General features: G+C 45.2%; 1 protein-coding gene across 10 annotated transcripts in view; it reads left to right on the forward strand.

The window, feature by feature from the left end:
• Nucleotides 1–12729: 12729 nt before the first annotated feature.
• The window catches only part of ZFYVE27 (zinc finger FYVE-type containing 27), a 106475-nt gene continuing 101160 nt past the window's right edge, over nucleotides 12730–18044 (forward strand). For 3 of the 10 annotated variants that reach the window (XM_070469985.1, XM_070469989.1, XM_020883492.2), the window contains exons 1-2: nucleotides 12734–12917; nucleotides 14383–14580. In XM_070469985.1, the coding sequence (XP_070326086.1) occupies nucleotides 14384–14580 (197 nt within the window). In that variant the 5' untranslated portion in view covers nucleotides 12734–12917; nucleotide 14383. Of the gene's footprint in view, nucleotides 12927–14382; nucleotides 14581–18044 lie in introns of those variants that run through there. The other 7 variants (XM_020883490.2, XM_020883494.2, XM_070469990.1 and 4 more) reach the window with 6 other exon arrangements.

The raw sequence follows: 18044 nt of genomic DNA on the forward strand, positions 1-18044 counted from the left end.
TCTGAGTGTGTGTGTCTTCTCTTCTGCCCATTCTGTGCCAGGTCCCCGAACCTCCCTCCATCATCACATTTTGCCACACTTGTCTGCCTCCTTTCTGCTTTCCTGGCCTCCCCTTCTTTCTGGGAGGGAAAGAAAAATGAGGTCATAGGTTTCCAGTTAAGGCAGGACACAGGAATCAGAGGAATAAAACAGTCTATGTCTGTCCCTGATTGAGGCTGGAGGGAATTCCAGAAGCTCCTGCCCTGGCTCTCAATGGGCCCTCTGTTTGGGAAGCTCCACTGCCTGATGGACAGGCACGGAATGACTATGGTGACGGAGCCAGAGGACCCTGTTCTGGTGCAAACACATCATTTTACAGAAGGGGGAAATGAACTCCAGGTGGAGTGGCAACTTGCCTAACATCACAGAGCTGACTGGGGCCACAGCGAGGTCTCCTAGAGCCCAGGCTCTGGGCATTTCCTGCAGGCCACTATGCCTGGTCTGGTGTTGCCTCCTGGACACACCCAGTCTGGTCCCCAGCCTCTGCCTTCCAGCCACAGCCTGCCGACTGAGGTGCCCTGGAAAGGGCTGGAGGCTAGTTAACAGACTTCCTTGTTGGCACCTTCCTCCTGTGCCCTGGGCTTGAAGTCTGTTGCCTGGACATAGAGTTCTATTGGCAGAACCACCTAGAACAGCTCCAGGCAGAGATTGGATGCTGTGTGTGCTTCCACACGCACTCTCTTCCGAAGCACCCACCTCAATATGCAGCACAATCTGACTCTCTCTGATTCTCTCTCTCTTTCCCCCTCCTCTCCATGGTTTGGATTTCCAAGTGGAGGAAAATGCTACCAGTTGCCCAGGATCTTCCTTTTCTCCCCTCTTCCCTCTGTGTCTATTCATGAACATCACGAAAATAAAAAGTGGCCTGCATGCAAAGGCAGGTAAGTCCCTGCTCTACTTTAGCTTGGTGGAGCATTTGCAGTTGAAAATGTGCTTTTACTTGCATTACCTTACTTGATCTTGTCACCAGTCTAGAGGTTGGCACTGCCTGTTCAATAGAAGCAATAGAGTCCCAGAGAGAAGGGCCTTATCTATGGCCACTGCTGCTGCTGCTGCTGCTAAGTCGCTTCAGTCATGTCCAACTCTGTGCAACCCCACAGACGGCAGCCCACCAGGCTCCTCCGTCCATGGGATTTTCCAGGCAAAGGTACTGGAGTTGGTTGCCATTGCCTTCTCCGATCTATAGCCACACAGCTGGCAAATGGCAAGACTGAGCCTGGAAGGTAGATGTTGTTTTGCCACCCTCTTCAGGCAGCCAGTTGCTAAGCCCCATGGGCCTCTGGCAGGCTCTGAGGTGGAGGGGGAGTTTGGTTTTTGCTTGTGGAGAACAGGTGTGCGGGAACGGCCTAATCTGCTATTTCCTGTTTAATGCCAGGGGCACTTTTAAATAAGACATTGCTCCTTGGAAACTTAATTGAGCCTGTTTGGGTCTGGGGAATCTGAGGGATCTGTTCATTTCTATTATTTTTCCAACTTTTCTAGGGATAGGGAGTGGGATGGCCAGTGGTGAGGAAGAATTAAGAATTTCTTTCCAAAAATAAAAATAAAAAATTTCTTTCCAGACATGAAAGAGCAGGGATATGAGAGAAAAGTCTTGTTAGCAGTATTTGTATTTTTATTGTTTTTGTTTGTTACAATTGCTATTTGTAGAATAAAATACTAATACATACCTGTTTTTTTAAGTATACAAAGTAAATGAAGTCATTCGATCATCCTAATCTCATATCTGAGAGATAAGCTACTGTTCACTATCAAACCTTCTTCTTTAATTTTTATAACTAATCAAACGTATGGATGCTTACTCACGCACACACACACACACACACACACACACACACACATTTAGACTCTTCCACAGCTTGCTTTAAAAATTAAACAATAAAAAAGTTCTAACCCTTTCATCACATTCTATAAATATAGTAATATAGCTCTGTGCATGTGCTAAGTCACTTCGGTCATGTCTGACTCTTTCTGACCCCATGGACTGTATCCCACCAGGCTCCTCTGTCCATGGGATTCTCCAGGCAAGAACACAGGAGTGGCTTGCCCTGCCCTCCTTCAGGGGATCTTCCCGACCCAGGGATTGAACCTGTGTCTCTTACAACTCCATTGGCAGGCGGGTTCTTTACCACTAGTGCTGCCTGAGAAGCCCTAGCCCTTTTAAAATGTCTATATAAATAGTCAGAAACTGCAAGAATTTTGGGGGCTTTCAGGATCCTTTGTAACATTCTAATATTGGCTATTGCTTCTCAGCTTTTTGTCTAAGATCAAGTGTAGCATCTAATTTGGCTAACTCTGTTACCTCCTAGGCTGCTTTCCATGGATATCATAGCAAAAACTGGTCCTTTAGTTTTTTTTCAAACTGATGAAAAATTAGAAACTTGGGAGGGACGTGACTTGCCCAGCTCTGTGTCCCTTTGCCCAGAGTGCCAAGATTAGCAAGGAGGGGAGAGAGCAGAGGGGTGGCTGTATTCCACTTCACGGCCAGACTTGGGGAGGGGAGCACAGGGACTAGGGTGAGTAGGGGCAGCTGAAGAGAGGTGAGCGGGGCCTGACCCTCTCTGGAGCCTACATGGCAAAGGGGAGGTGTGCTGGGGAGGTGGCCAGAACCTCAGGGGAGCACTCTGGCAACAGCCCGCAGGACGGTGTGGGCCTCCACACCAACCTCATCCGCCTGTGGAAATTCCAGTAAACCCTTTTGCCCTCCCTGTTCCATGACCCCAGTTCTTTTTGAACTGGGGGCTATTTGGGATCTTGTAGGCACCAAGGCTGTAATTTCCTTCCCCAGCACTGCGGTGAGGGCCAGCTCCCAGAGGCAGTCCCTCTGCCCCTTGATGCCAGCATGGTGGGGCAGAGGGGAGGGATGGGTGTGCAGGCTGTTCTTGCTGCCATCTCCAGGAGTCCAGAAGGGGGTTCTCTGATGTCCCAGGTAGAGCACTTCTGAGAAAGATGAGAAGGGGAAAGAAAGTGAACTAACTTTACCAAGTGTTTGCAATGAGCCACGAACGAGCTGGAGAAGGGATAGGCTTCCCACTCCAGTATTCTTGGGCAGCCCTTGCGACTCAGCTGGTAAAGAATCTGCATGCAATGTGGGTGTCCTGGGTTCAATCCCTGGGTTGGGAAGATCCCTGGAGAAGGGAAAGGCTACCCACTCCAGTATTCTGACCTGGAAAATTCCATGGAATAGTCCTTGGGGTCACAAAGAGTCAGACAGGTTTGAGTGCCTTTCACTTTCATTTTTCAAGAACATGTTGGATGCCTCATGTAACATGCTTACCATTCTCACCAGTCCGTGTGGTATTAAAAGCTCCCATTTAACAGACATGGAGACAAGCTCAGAAGGGTAAACTGATTTCCCCAAGGCACTTGACTAAGTAACAGAAACAAGATGCAAACTCAGATCTAAGCTACCATGCTCTGCTGTTTCAGGATTTCCCAGCAGACTGTTTCTCCTGGCCATCCAAAGACTTCACCCAGAGCAGCATTAGCTTTTGTAATAGTTCTATCTTAAGCTAAGGCAGGAAGGAAAGCTATATTATTACAGACCTGAATTATCCCAGCTTCTTCTTCCTGCTTTAAAATGAAGTTGGATAATGGCCTTCAGGTTTGATCAGCTCACTGGGCTGAGGTCACTCTCCTAAGGCCCTGGAGACAGTCCTGTCTGCCAGACAGATGTCAGAATCATTTGTAAAACTGCTCCTCCACCCAGCCCTTCTCCCTCTCAAAACCTTGTGCCATAGGTCTGATCATCTGACCTGACCCTGAACTTTTGGATACTGAACTCCATCTTTTACAATCTTGTCCTGTATTCTGGGTTGGAATTCACAATCTCACCAGCCATAGATTGAATCCTCTACCTGTTTTTTCCTGTGTCCAGATTTAAGTTTTCTTGAAAAGATGGCACTGAAGTATTAAAAAATTATTGCTACTTTGTTGAAGGTCAGGACTGCCTCTTTCCTATGGAATCTGAGATCCTTTTTGCTCTCCTTTTAATTCCTTTTGGCAGTCTCCTGGCTGAGCCTCTGTGCTGCAAGCAGTTCTGACTCCTCAGCCTGAAAGGACTCACTGTTTTCATCTTGTTTTCTGGGGTTCCAGTCCATCTGGAGAGACAAACTGACCATGAGTTTTCAGGTGTCAGTAGTGGGACATCCACAGACATTCTCCTCGTTACGTGTCTGCAGGATCTTCGATGACTGCATTCAAGTCAAAATTAGCCCAGGAGCATGGGGTGTTTCCAGCGACAGTTACTTGCTTGACTTTCCTAGCCATTGTGTACGTGGGCATTTCACAACATTTCCTCACATCCAGGTAACCTCTGTTGTATTTTTCAGCTTGTTTCTATCTCCTCCCAGCCATCCCTAGGAATTAGTGAACTTGCTGAGTTTGTTTTTCCTTTTAAGTTAAACTGATGAACTCCATCAGTGATCTTAAGATAGTGGGCCAGAAGACTGAGGTGATGGGGTCTTTTTTTGTAGTGACTGTGATAGTGATAATAAAAATGATGATATTGTTATGATAATGGCATTAATAGTAATAAAGATGACACATGTCCCAATCACTTGTGTTCACAGTTAGCAAAGACATTTTTACATTATTTATATCATCTTCATACGAAAAGATAGCATAGATAATAACCACATTTTGTAGATGAGGCTCAGAGAGGTAAAGTGGTTGCCTATATGTATATCTATATATGGTTTCCCAGGTGGTGCTAGTGGTAAAGATCCCACCTGCCACTGTGTAAGACAGAAGAGATGCGAGTTTGATCCCTGGGTGGGAAAGATCCCCTGAAGAAGGGCATGGCAACCCACTCCAGTATTCTTACCTGGAGAATTCCATGGACAGAGGATCTTGGCAGGCTACAATCCATGTAGTCACAAAAGCGTGGGACATGACATAAGTGACATAGCACACGCACACACACGTGTGTGTGTGTATATATATATATATACGCACATACATATGCACACAGATTTATTAGGGTATACTTGTACATTAAACTGTACATGGTTTTAATGTACATTTTGGGGAGTTTTGACATGTGTATTCTTGTGAAGCCTTCACAATTAAAGCTATGAACATATCCATAGTGCCCCAAAGCTTTTTTTTTTTCATTTATTTTTCCCCAAAGCTTTTCTGTGTCCCCTTGTAATATCTTTTTCTCTTTCCCATCCCCCCACCCCATGCAACTACTGATCTGTGTCCTGTGACGGTAGATTAGTTTATATAAGTGGAGTGTACAATATGCGCTTTTTCTTTCCCGGTGGAGGGGGCAGTCTGACCTTTTATACTCCATCATTTTGAGATTCATTCATGTTACTGTTGTAATAATAGTTCATTTATTTTTAGCTACCAGTGAGTATTATTCCATTGTATGGATATACTATAATTTGCTTATCCATTCACCTGTTGATGGATATTTACGTTGTTTCAAGTTTTTACTTGGTTATTACAGATAAAGCTATTGTGAACATTCATGCACAAATATTTGTGTGGACATATGCTTTCACTTGTCTTTGGTAGATTCCTAGCAGCGGAATGGCTCAGCTGTGTGGTAGGTGTATTTTTGTTGCTGTTGTTACTTTTATTGGCCATGTTCCAGGTGTAATTTGTCTATTTGTGTGTATGTGCTCTTGCCTGACTTTTGTATCAGGGATGGTCATTCTAGATTCAGAATAAATTGGAAAGTTTTCTGTCTTGTTCTGTTTTCCAGAATAGTTTGATGGGTTTAATAAAATTGTCTACAAATTAACCTGAACCTGATGCCTTTTAGAAAGCTTTGGGGGTTTTTGGTTGTTTATTTTTGACTGAGGTGCATGGCTTGCAGGATCTCAGTTTCCCAACTGGGGATTGAAAGCCTGGAATTCTAATCACTAGGAAACCAGAGAAATCCTGTTGAGGAAGTTCTTGGTTAATTTTCTCAAAGTCATAATGGTAGCTGGTCTTTGCAGGTTTTTTTGTGGGTTATCTACTGCTCTTCCATTGGTGGCATTTTAATTTAAGTTGTCTCTCCCACTAATTCTCTCATCTAATTCTCCAATTTACTGATAAAATGAGAACTTTCTGAGGGAAGAACTCTAGGCTATTCTTTTCTATATTCCCATGAAAGGCACATAATAAGTGATCATTTGGTGGAATGAATGAATATTGGTTTTAAGTTAACAAACACACCTCAACATTTCAGTGTCTAAACTATAATAAAAGTCTATTTACTGTTCACATATAATTCTATTTCTTTCTCACCTAGCTGTCCATTGTGGATATTTCAGGCCAGTGGGAGGTTTCCACCATGCGAGGATTCAAGGATAAGGCTCCTTCCACTTTGTGGCCCAGCCATCACTTCTGCATTGAGCTGGCATTGGGGAGATTTCTGAATTTACTAGAAGTGGCATTTATCACTACACTCTTTTTCTGGGGAGCCACGTGACCTAATCTATATGTAAGGGGGTTGGAAATGTAGTTCCTCTTGAGGCATCAGCTGCTCAGCTCCAACTCTATACCCTGGAAGAGGGAAAGGGACTTTTGGGTGGACAGTCCACAGGTTTTATTGCTGAGGGTTTCACTGCCTTGCTCTGTGAGGCTTTTTTGTGCCCGTGTTTGATGAATGGTTGTTTTCATGGCTGCCAAGAGCTGTTGAGTAAGAGTGTAACAGCAGACATTCATTTCCTTGCTGTGTTTGTCCGACAACTCACTGTGTCACAGCTGGAAAACTCATTACTCACGAGGACTTCTTTCCCAGGTACAGGAACATAAAGATATATTTATTGAACAGTTTTCAGAGTAATGGCAGTGAGCTATTAATCCAAAAATATACCCAAATAATAAGTTTTAAATACTAGATAAAATCCAAATAGTAAAGAGAATCTAAAAATACATACCAGTCAAATATTTCTTTCCTTTATTTGTTTATTTAAAAGACTGAAACAGTTCCTTTAAGATAAAATTTCACAAAGAAATTGTCCATATTCGAGTGTACAATTCAGTGGTTTTAGTATACTAAGTTGTGCAACCGTTACCACTACCCAGTTTCAAAACATTTCCATCACCATCACCTCAAAAAGAAACACTGTACCAATTCCTTCCTCCACCAATTCCTTCCACCCAGTTCCTTCTTCTGCCCAGTCACTGGTAACCTCTAATCAATCTACTTCCCGTCTCTATGGATTCTCCTATTCTAGACATTTCATATAAATGGAATTAAAGAATATGTGATCTTTTGTGTGTACATAGCATAATATTTTCAAGGTTCATCTCTGTTGTAGCACATATCAATATTTTGTTACTTTTTATGATAAATATAAATAATAGTCCACTGAATAGGTATGTCACACTTTATCATTCTTTAATTTTTTAAAAATTGTGGTGAAATACACATACCATCTTAATCACTTTTTAAATGTACAGTTCACCGGTTTTAAACATGTGCACACTATTGGGCAACCATCTCCAGAACTCTTTTTTTTTTTTTTTTTTTTACTGCACCTTTGTTTCCAGCTGCAGGTTTATTTTCAATTCAAAATCTATTTGTAGAAGTCATGAGGCTGCCACAGGTGCCTCACACTATGGAGTAGAAAGCCCACAGGAAGCAGACAGACGGATGGACTCAGCTGCCCCCGCCTCCTCAGACAGGGGGAGGACAAGCCAGGCAGACCCTGGAGGTCAGCTGAGTCCATCTCCAGAACTCTTATCTTTCAAAACTGAAAGTCCATACTCATTAAATAATAAATCCTTCTTCCTCCTTCCTCCAGCCTCTGAAAACTATTCAATACCTTCTGTCTCTACAAATTTGACTGCTCTAGGTGCCTTGTGTAAGTGTAATCATACAGTGTTTGTCTTTTTGAGACTGGCTTATTTCACTCAGCATTAATATCTTCAAGGTCCATTAATTGTAGCGTGTGTCAGAATTTCCTAACTTTTTAAAGAAAAATAGTCCATTGTATACATATATAATGCATTTTGTTTATCTATTCATCCCTTAATGGACATTTGGGTTGCTTCCACATTTTAGGTTTTGTGATTAAAAGTGTTATGAACATGGGTGTACACATAACTCTTTGAGACCCTGCTTCCACCTCTCCTGTGTATATACACAAAAGTGGCATTGTTGGATCATATGGAGATTCTATGCTTAATTTTTTAGGAACTGCCATAAATTGTTTTCCATACAGTCTGCACCATTTACATTCCCGCCAACAGCACACAAGTGTTCTGTTTTCTCCACATCCTCATGAACACTTGTTGTTTTCTGTTTTACTCATTTATTTTTTATTTTATTTTTTAAAATTTATTTCTTTGGCTGCACTGTGCAGCATGTGGGATCTCAGTTCCCCCACCAGGAATTGAACCCTGGCCCCTGGCATTTAGAGCACGAAGTCTTAACCCCTGGGCCACCAGGCAAATCCCTTACTCATTTATTTTAAAACAAGCATTTGTTGAGTACTTATTACGCCAAGGCTCTGCTCCATACTTGGCAGAAACTGGGAGCGGCAAGATGTTAAGTCATAGTCTCCCTTAATCTCAGGATCTCAGGGCACAATGAGGGAGACAGTCATGTTCAAGAGAAATATTGAAATGCAAGCTGAATGACTTCATGCAGGCTGTCCTGTGGTTAAGACTCTGCCTTTCCACTGCAGGGGCGTGGGTTTAATCCCTGGTAGGGGAAAGAAGTTCCCACAAGTCGTGTGGCCCCCCTCCAAAAAAAAGAAGGAAAGAAAAAAGAAATGTAAGATGATAGGGCTCTATAGAGATGAAAGAGTGTGCAAACACAGAGGAGGAAGTGAGAAATGATACGGGCAAGTCTCTACAAGGACCCTGATATTCAAGCTGGATGTTAAAAGGTGAGCCTGAGGAGTTGAGGTGGAAGGGAGTGTAACTGAAGCCAAAGGAGCAGGACATAGTGGCCAGCCTCCAAGATGGCAGCGAGGATGGCCCCAATTATTCTCCCTTCCTGGTGGTTATGCTTTCATATACTCCTCCCACTAGGCATTGGACATTGACTAGTTCTGACCTGCAAAGCCAATGGGATGCTGTGAAAGTGACTGTGTGACTTCTGAGGATATGGCACAGGAGACCTTGTGGCTTCCTGCCTTGCTCCCTCTTCGATCTCCTGCTCTGGGGGAAGTCAGCTGTCATGTCGTGAGGACATGTCATGCCTTCTGTAGAGTCCCAGGTGAAGAGGAACTGAAACCCCCTGCCAGCCTGTCAGCACCACGTGAGGAAGTCAGTCCTGCAGTGCCATCAGATAGCAGCAGCCCTGGCCAACATCTGACTACAAGCTCACAAAGCCCCTCAGCCAAAACCACTCACCAACATGCTGGTAATTTCCAGACCAAAACCACCCCAAAGCCAAATAATATATATTTATTATTGTTTTAAGCCACTAAGTTTTGAAATAATTTGTGACACAACAAGAGATAGCGAATGCAGCTAAGAGCATGAGAAGATCTGATATATGTAGAAATGGTGGCATAGAGACCACCGCCGGGAAACCCCAATTTTAGAAAGGCTTCCGAAACGTCTGTGTAAGAGTGGGTGAGAGCGCCATCTGGTGGAGAAAGCTGTGCTTAGCCATTCTTTTTTTTTTTTAGCTTCTATTTTTCTAGCTATTAATAGTTCTACCTAACATTTCTCCAAGGGCCATGGGCCTGTGTGCTTAGTCGCTCAGCTGTGTCCCACTCTTTGTGATCCCATGGACTGCAGCCCGCCAGGCTCCTCTGTCCATGGGGATTCTCCAGGCAAGAATACTGGAGTGGGTTGCCATGCCCTCCTTCAACGGATCTTCCCAGCCCAGGGATTGAACCCAGGTCTCCTGCATTGCAGGTGGATTCTTTACCATCTGAGCCACCAGGAAAGCCCAAGAATACTGGAGTGGGTAGCCTATCCCTTCTCGAGGGGATCTTCCCTTCCTAGGAATCAAATTGGGGCCTCCTGCATTGCCAGCAAATTCTTTACCAGCTGAGCTATCAGGGAAGCCCAAGAGACACAGTGAAGTTCAATTATGTGGGTCATATACACCTTTGTTTATAGATGCAAAGCTAACCTTTGAAAAATGTCATGTTAATTATTAATTGGGCTTCCTAGGTGGCGCTAGTGGTAAAGAACCCACTTGTCAATGTAGGAGATGTAAGAGATGTGGGTTAAATCCCTGGGTCAGGAAGATCCCCTAGAGGGGGACATGACAAACCACTCCAGTATGCTTGCCTGGGAAATCCCATGGACAGAGGAGCCTGGCGGGCTATGGTCCATGGGGTTGCAAAGAGACGGACACGACTGAGGCAACTTAGCACGCACATACAAGGTATTATTAAACCTCTTTTTCTATTTTATTTTCTTCTTTAGTCTCTTCCACCTATCAGCTATCCAGGGGAAAACATCAATGGCACCAGGATTTGAGGCAAAAAGTGAAGACTCAGAATGCTGGTGAAGGGAAAGAAAGAACCTGGAGAACTGGATTATGAAAAATGAGAATCAGGCTCCTAAAGCAGAATCCAGTTGACCAGGGGAAGTCTTCGATCACTGATGTTGGCTGTGGATGTTTTCCCTTTTTGGTCTTTAGAGCATTTTTGTACCCTCCAATGTTTTCCTCACATAATGTCTAGGAGTTCTGGAATGATACCCCTCAATTTCATAGCTGCCAAGAGAGAAAACCAATAAAACTATTAACTACAGTCAGCTTCAGGCCAGTGGTTCAGGCAGACCCAAGGAGGAGGGATTGTAAAGAAACTGAAACCTACCTTTGGAGTAAATTACTGATGGTAGAATTTCAGGTAAAGTTACTGAATAAAAAAATATTCTTTTCGCTGCTTTCCCTAGCTTTATTCTAAAGAAGGACAAGCAGAGTCCAGCAGAAAAGCCTGGCCCATTCCTCTAAGAAGCAGGAGCAGAGAGATTTCTAAATACAGCTTAGTGGTCAGCAGGGCATTTGGATCTGTCTATCTCCTGGCTGTTTGGAAGGGGAAGTGATTACTTCCGACTGGGGCATCAGGGAAAGAGTGCAGCATCTGACTCCTGCTTAGATGAATGGGCTTCTCCGATGGCTCACATGGAAAAGAATCCATCTGCCAATGCAGGCGACGAAGGTTCTGTCCCTTGGTCTGGAAGATCCCCCTGGAGACGTGAATGGCTACCCACTCCAGTATTCTTGCCTGGAGAATTCCATGGACAGAGGAGCCTGGAGGGCTACCATGCACAGGATGAGGAAGAGTCGAACACTGACTGAATAATGAACACTTTCACTTTTCACTTAGATGAATGTGTTGGATTTGGACCCAAGCACAAGTGGGAGAAAGGTATTCCTCCCTGAGCTCACAGAACAAGCAATGTAAGATCAGAATGCAAGGGGTACTTGAAGGTAACAGTGGAGGAGTTCAGTCTGCTGAAGTGAAGAGGCCCAGGAAGGGGAGTTGCAGGGGATGAGGCCAATGAATACAGACTAAGGAGGTGATGGTACAGCTGGGGGGTGGGTAGGATCAGATGACCCGTGAGGTTAAAATTCCAGCTCACAGTTGCATACTAGCTGAGAGACACTGAAGTTCCTTGACAAATCTCAGATTCCTCATCTATGAAACGGCAATAACCCTAATAATTTGGTTGTTGGAAGAGAACTAGATAAGATTGGGCCTCCCTGATGCCTCAGCGGTAAAGAATCCACCTGTAATGCAGGAGTGGAGAAGAAAATGGCATTCCACTTCAGTATTCTTGCCTAGAGAATTCTGTGGATGGAGGAGCCTGGTGGGCTGCTGTCCATAGGGTCTCACAGAGTCAGACACGACTGCAGTGACTTAGCATGCATGCATGCATTGGAGAAGGAAATGGCAACACACTCCAATATTCTTGCCTGGAGAATCCCAGGGACAGAGGAGCCTGGTGGGCTGCCGTCTATGGGGTCTCACAGAATTGGACACGACTGAAGAGACTTAGCAGCAGCAGCAGCAGTAATGTAGGAGATGCGGGTTCAGTCCCTGGGTTGGGAAGATCCTCTGCAGAAGGAAACAGCAAGGCACTCCAGTATTCTTGCCTGGAGAATCCCATAAACAGAGGAGCCTAGCGTGCTAAAAACCATAGGGTCGCATAGAGTCCGACACGACTGAAGTGACTTAGCAAGCACGCACATAAAGAGCTTAGTCCAGTACTCGGCGCCTGGTTAGTCCTCCCTAAATAAAGGCTAATGCAAAGGCTAATGCAAAGGCAGCTTTAAGGGAGATTAACTAGGCAACACAGTGAGAAGTGGGTTGAATTGGGAAGGGCTTACCCAGGTCCTTGTACACAGTAGCTACTCAGGAAACACTGAACAGAATTGCATTCTCTGCTAGGCATCGGGCATGCAGGGGTATGGTTTCTGCCGTTTGTAAGCTCATGGTCCATAGGGAGTCAGGTAAGTGCCAAAGTTGGTGGGGAGAGGATGCAGACATAAATTCTTCAGATTATCTTCACTCCAACTGTTCCCTGCCAGAATCCAAAGCGACGAGGGGGCCACGAGGGGCAGAATCCCCTCGCGCAAACTCCTAGGGTTTACCGAACAGCGGGTAAGACTAGAGTTAAGCCAGGACCCCGGACGAGGAAGAAAAAGTACGCAGGCGCAGTGCGGATGCCGGCGCTCACCTGTCCTGGAGTGGGCGGAGCTAAACCGCCCGGAGCGGAGCCGGAGGCGGGGCGGGCGCGATGACGTCGGGGCTCGCGCCGCAGAGCAATCGCTTCCCGGAAGTGGCGGCGGCGGCGGGGGAGGCGGAGGAGGGTCTCAGTCCTACGACTTCAGAGCGGCCTTGGGAAGAGGTTCGTCGTCGGGGTGGGGCGGGCCTGAGGAAAAGCTCCGAGGTCCAGTGGCCCTATCAAGTGCCTCCTGGCCGTCCCCGCCCCTTCCCCATCAACGCAGCGACCGGGTAGGTGAGGTGCGTCTGCCAACTGTGCGGAATTGGGCGCCAGAACGCCACGGGGGCCACCACCTGCTGGCCCAGGGACCTTAGATGTGGCCTTCCCTGGTTTGGTCCTCTGGGCCGCGTCAGGCTCCCTGGCCTGCAGAGGTGATGGCCCGGCCCCTGCCGGGACAGACTTGCTTCACCTCCTCCTGTGCTCCTACCTCGCGTCCGCCCTGGGTCCTTTCGTCCTAGCTCCGCCTGCAGGGACTTCAGGTTCCTGATGGCCCCTTTGTCATCCTCCCCTTCAAACACCCTCTTCCCCCCGCCGTCCCAGATCGAAGCCCCTACCCTTGGACTCCCTATCGTTGCTGTGCGCCAAGGTTCTGCCTCCTTGCTTACTACTTAGCGTTTGGGTAGGACTTGAAATTAGGAAAGAGAATGAGAGCGCCTGTGGCCCTCCGCATCCGAGAAGGGAGAAGGGAATGGAGTGTTGTGGAAGGTGATGACGGCCGCGTGGGGTTCAAGAGGGGAAAAGGGGAGGAGAGTAACGGGCAGGGTTGGTTCAGGAAGTTGTTGGTAACTAAAGGGAGCGGGGGGGGGCGGGGGGGGGGTAGGTTAGAAGTTGGAGCAGGGCAGAAGAAAGCTCTGGGTTCCTGGAGGATGAGCAGTTGATTCCTTCATTCCGCGAGCATTTATTGCATGCCTACTGTGTGCAGAGACAGGGATGAATGGAACTGGTGGAACTCAAGGTTAAGAGGGATGACTGGCAAGAAAGCAGGGAGTTTTGCCTTGGTGTGATAAGTGCTGTTAGGGGTGAGTACATGATCTTTTGTGAGCGTGGGAGGGTCTCCCAATTCAGACTGGGGGTGTTGGCAAAGGCTTCTCAGAGCAAGAGAGTGATGCTTAAACTGATACCTGAAGGATGAATAGGAATTAATTAGGTAAAAAGTGGGAGAAAATTATTTCAGGACATCGTTTCTCTTGAGACCCCAGGCTGCCTCCTACCAGTAGCCATGTGTGCTTGGTCTTTATGGCTTATGCTCCTGATTGATCTGTGGGGGAAAAGAACAGTAGATAGAGAGTCGGAAGAGCAGGATTTTATACAGTTGACCCTTGAACAATGCAGGGGTTGGGTGCTGACTGCGAAGTCAAAAACCATAGTATGACTCACAGTAGGCCCTCCTGCCATTCCTCCATATCCACCATTCAACCAACTGCAGATCATTTAGAACTGTAGTATTTACTATTAAAAAAAAAAATCTGTATGTAAGTGGATCCGTGCAGTTCAAACCCATGTTTTTTCAGGGGTCAGCTCTATCTGGGTAATTCACTTCGCCTTGCTGAATGTCTTTCTCTGTGAAATGGGCTTTCCATCTGTAGCCCTGCCTACCTTATAGGTTTATTATGGCACCCACATGAAATAATGCAGGTAGAAATGTGTTGAGCATTGGAAGTGCAGTGCAAATGTCAGGAATTCTTATGATTACAGGATGCAGATCTCAGAGCGAGAGGTCTGTGGACCGGAGGTGAGCCCCAGCACGGTCCCCGAGGCTACCCTGGAGTCTCTGCCTTTTCCTACCAAGTCACCGGCGTTTGATCTGTTCAACTTGGTTCTGTCCTACAAGAGGCTTGAGGTCTACCTGGAACCTCTGAAGGACGCCAGCGATGGGGTCCGATACTTGCTCAGGTACAGATTTTATTTAGAGTTACTCTAACCTGCTGGGCCTTTTGCCTTCCTGCTTTTAGTTGCACTGGCCACTTAGGCGGTGGCTGGGCTGTCCTTTCTGCCCTGGTGAGGAGCTGTTCTGGTAGGTCCATTGGCCCTCTGGGCTTATTCTTGGTCCACCCCCTGTCTCAGACCCAGCCCAGGAGAGGCAGGCACTGGGAACCATCTGGTCTTTCACCAGAGTTTCTTCTTTGTGGCTGAATAAGCTCGTATCCCAGGACTGCTACCTCTCCTTGACCATTGGGCCTTCTATCTGGAGCATGGTTTTTTCTTTTTCCTTCTCTCCCAATATTAGCATAATTTATATTAAAATTAGGATGCAAACAAGTATCTACGAATAAACAGGTACTATTTTCACTAATCCTTTAAGATTATGGCTCTCAAAATTTTTTGTTCCTATTCTGCTTTGATTTCCATCCTCAGTAAGTTTTTTCTCCTTTCAGCTCACTTTATTTCTTCTGTTAAAGTATTTAAAATTACAGATACATACAATTCTGCTCCCAAAACACTTTGGTTTGTCTCTAAATTATAATGACTTAAAAAAAAGATCATACCGAACAAAATTAACAGTGTGATTCCTTGATATCACCCTAAACCCAGTTCATATTCAGATTTCCTCATTTGCCCCAAGAATGTCATTTACCATTGTTTTGGCCCAATCAGGCTCCAGTCCAGGGCCATGCATTCTGTGTGGTTATTATGTCCCTTAGATCTTTCTCATTGAAGTGGTGTTCTTCATAACCCTGATGTGCTGGAGGCTCAGCTGAGTGTGCTAGAGAATTTCCTACTAGATTGTCTGGTTGCTGTTTCTTCCTGGTGCAGACTGGAGGTTAAATTTAAAAGTTGGATTAGATTCAAGTTAAAAAAAGAGAAAAAGATTTGCAAAGGTCATGTGTTCTTAATATTGCATGGTAATGGGAGTCACATAAAACCAGCTTGTCCTAAAGAGCAGTCGTTCTGCATCTAGAGCCAGTGTGTGGCGCTGTAGGGGTCATTGACTCTCCTGAACCTGCCTGTAAAGTTGTGCAGGCACATGTGTGTATTTCTAGGGAGAAGTTCATCAGATTCTCATAAAGACCTTCCACCCGCTCAGATGCCTGAGAGGGACAGGTTGGAGACAGGGCGAGTAGAGTTGGGTTAATTTCTCAAGGTGCTACAGAGTATTCATTCTTAACCTCAGTCTGGAGATAATTGGAGCTTTATTTTTAACTCTGTCCAAAGCTCCCAATTTTTCTTGTTTGCCCCAGAACTCCTTTAATTTATGGCATTATCCCTAGAGATGAGCTGTCAGGGTTTCAGAGCAAGGTTCTCTACTTTTAGATGACTGTGCTGTCAACATAAGGGGTAGGGAGATAGTGTCAGAAGGGGTTGGCTTTGTAGTTCCTTCATGACCAGCTAGCTGAGATGAACTGTGGTCTTCCTCCGGGGAGTGTGTGGGCTTCACAGGGCTGTGCTCTCTGGTGTTTTCTACTGTGTGTATGTGCGTGCACCTGTGCACACAAGCATGTGTATGTATATACCTGTGTATGTATGTATATGTGTTTTGCCTTTTTGTGGCAAAGTGCAGAAGTTAAATATATCCTTAAAAAAAATACAATATATATATATATTTCCTGCCATTTTCCTTTACCAGCACAGGTCTGTTAGCACTTCTTGGCACTAATGTGTTAGGATTTTTCCATTTTATGAAATTAGAAATCTGAGAATGTGGTGGGATTGAAAAAGTTGGATTGGGGAGGAGCACTGGGCCTAAAAAGCCCCCACGAACTTGTGGTCTCCGAGCAGCTGGGAGATGGAGCACTGGTCTGTGAAAGTGGCTGTCAGGTTCGTTTGTGTATTTGGTTGTTCTTTCTCAGTAAAGAGGATTTGACTTTGAAGAAGTACCTAATCTTGAGCTTCTTCGGGGTCTGAAGCCTGGAGCCGCAGTTGATTTTTAAGACTTCTCTCTTCTGGGATCGTCTACTCCTGTAAGTGGGTCTCCATGAACAGAGTGTCAATAAAGACATCAGACAGAATGGAAGAAGCGGGGAATTCCCTGGTGACTCTGCACTTCTACTGCAGAAGGCACGGGTTCAATCCCTGGGGATGGAGGAATTAAGATCCCACATGCTGCTCAGCATGGCCCAAAGAAAAATAAACATCTTTTTTGTTTTTTAATTAAAAAAAAAAGGCTTTAAATGAAAGTGACCTCAGTGGCTGTGTAATGTTTTTATTTCTGAGATGGGATTGGCCTTAGACCTGACTTTTAATTTGCTTTTGCTCTGGTAGAACCAATAGATGGGTCTGAGGTCTAATTAGGGTGGTGTAAATTGGAGGGTTTGCAATTTTAAGACAAAGACAGAGAGAGGTTATTTCACTCCCTTACTCATAACTCTCATTAAGAAATAAAAGTAGCTCATAAATTAGTTAACTTCATTTTGTAACTGTGAAATACCCCAATTAGAGCAAAAGAAAATGCATTGAAATTCTGAATACATTGGAACTTAGCTGTTGATTTTTATATTTGACTTTCTCCTCTGAGGGCTCACCTTATATAAACTGACCTTGCTCTTTAGAATGTAGGTGTCAGTGGCTTTGTTATTACATCTGTGCGCTCTTTATCCTATTAAATGTTCTTTATCAAGGACTAAGCCAGTAGCGTTTGCTTGAACTCAGTACTCTGTCTCTGATTTTCTTTCCTCTGTCTTTGGGGGCTTCTGCGTTGCCATTTGGTGGTGGTGGAAGCCGGGTCTGTGTTTGGTTCTGAAAGTTCCAGTTTGCTTCAGGCATGTTTCCTGAGAGAATGCCAACCCTGGTTTGTCTTCATATTTTATATATTGAAATCTTTATAATTTTCATTCCTTTGGAATTAATGTATGTTTAAAACTCTCAAAATCATAGAAAGAAGAGCAAATTGCAGATAAGGGCAAAGAAATCCTTCACATTTGTTCACTCGATTTTCATATTAGATGAATCTTGTGCAGTAGGTGTATGTTCCTTTGAAATTAAAAAAAAAAAGAATATATTGCCTCCCAACTCTATCTCAGTAAATACAAAGAATAAAGAAAACCTTTAAAGAAGAATGTCATCGACACCTCTTAAAGAGAATAAAACCTACACAACACAGGTTAAACAGGGTTATAACATTAAGAGATAATTTTATAAATTCTTCCTCCTCCTGTGGTTTCCAGAGGCTGCCTTTTCTCACCCTGGGGCCTGGGGTGTGACCTCAGGTCTCTCTCCCGGTCGTCTGTCCAAGTGAGAGGCCCACTTTTCATTTCTTCCTGACCATCTATGAGTTACCTCTGAGCTCCGGGGCCTCCTCTTGCTCCTGGTTTGGAAGACCTGGCTGGAGGGGCAGCTGTCTTCAGTGACTCTCTGTATTGCAGGTTCAGTTCAGTTCAGTCGCTCAGTCGTGTCCGACTCTGCAACCCCATGGACTGCAG

This window comes from Odocoileus virginianus, chromosome 7, assembly GCF_023699985.2.
Source record: "Odocoileus virginianus isolate 20LAN1187 ecotype Illinois chromosome 7, Ovbor_1.2, whole genome shotgun sequence".
Classification (NCBI taxonomy): Eukaryota; Metazoa; Chordata; class Mammalia; order Artiodactyla; family Cervidae; genus Odocoileus; species Odocoileus virginianus.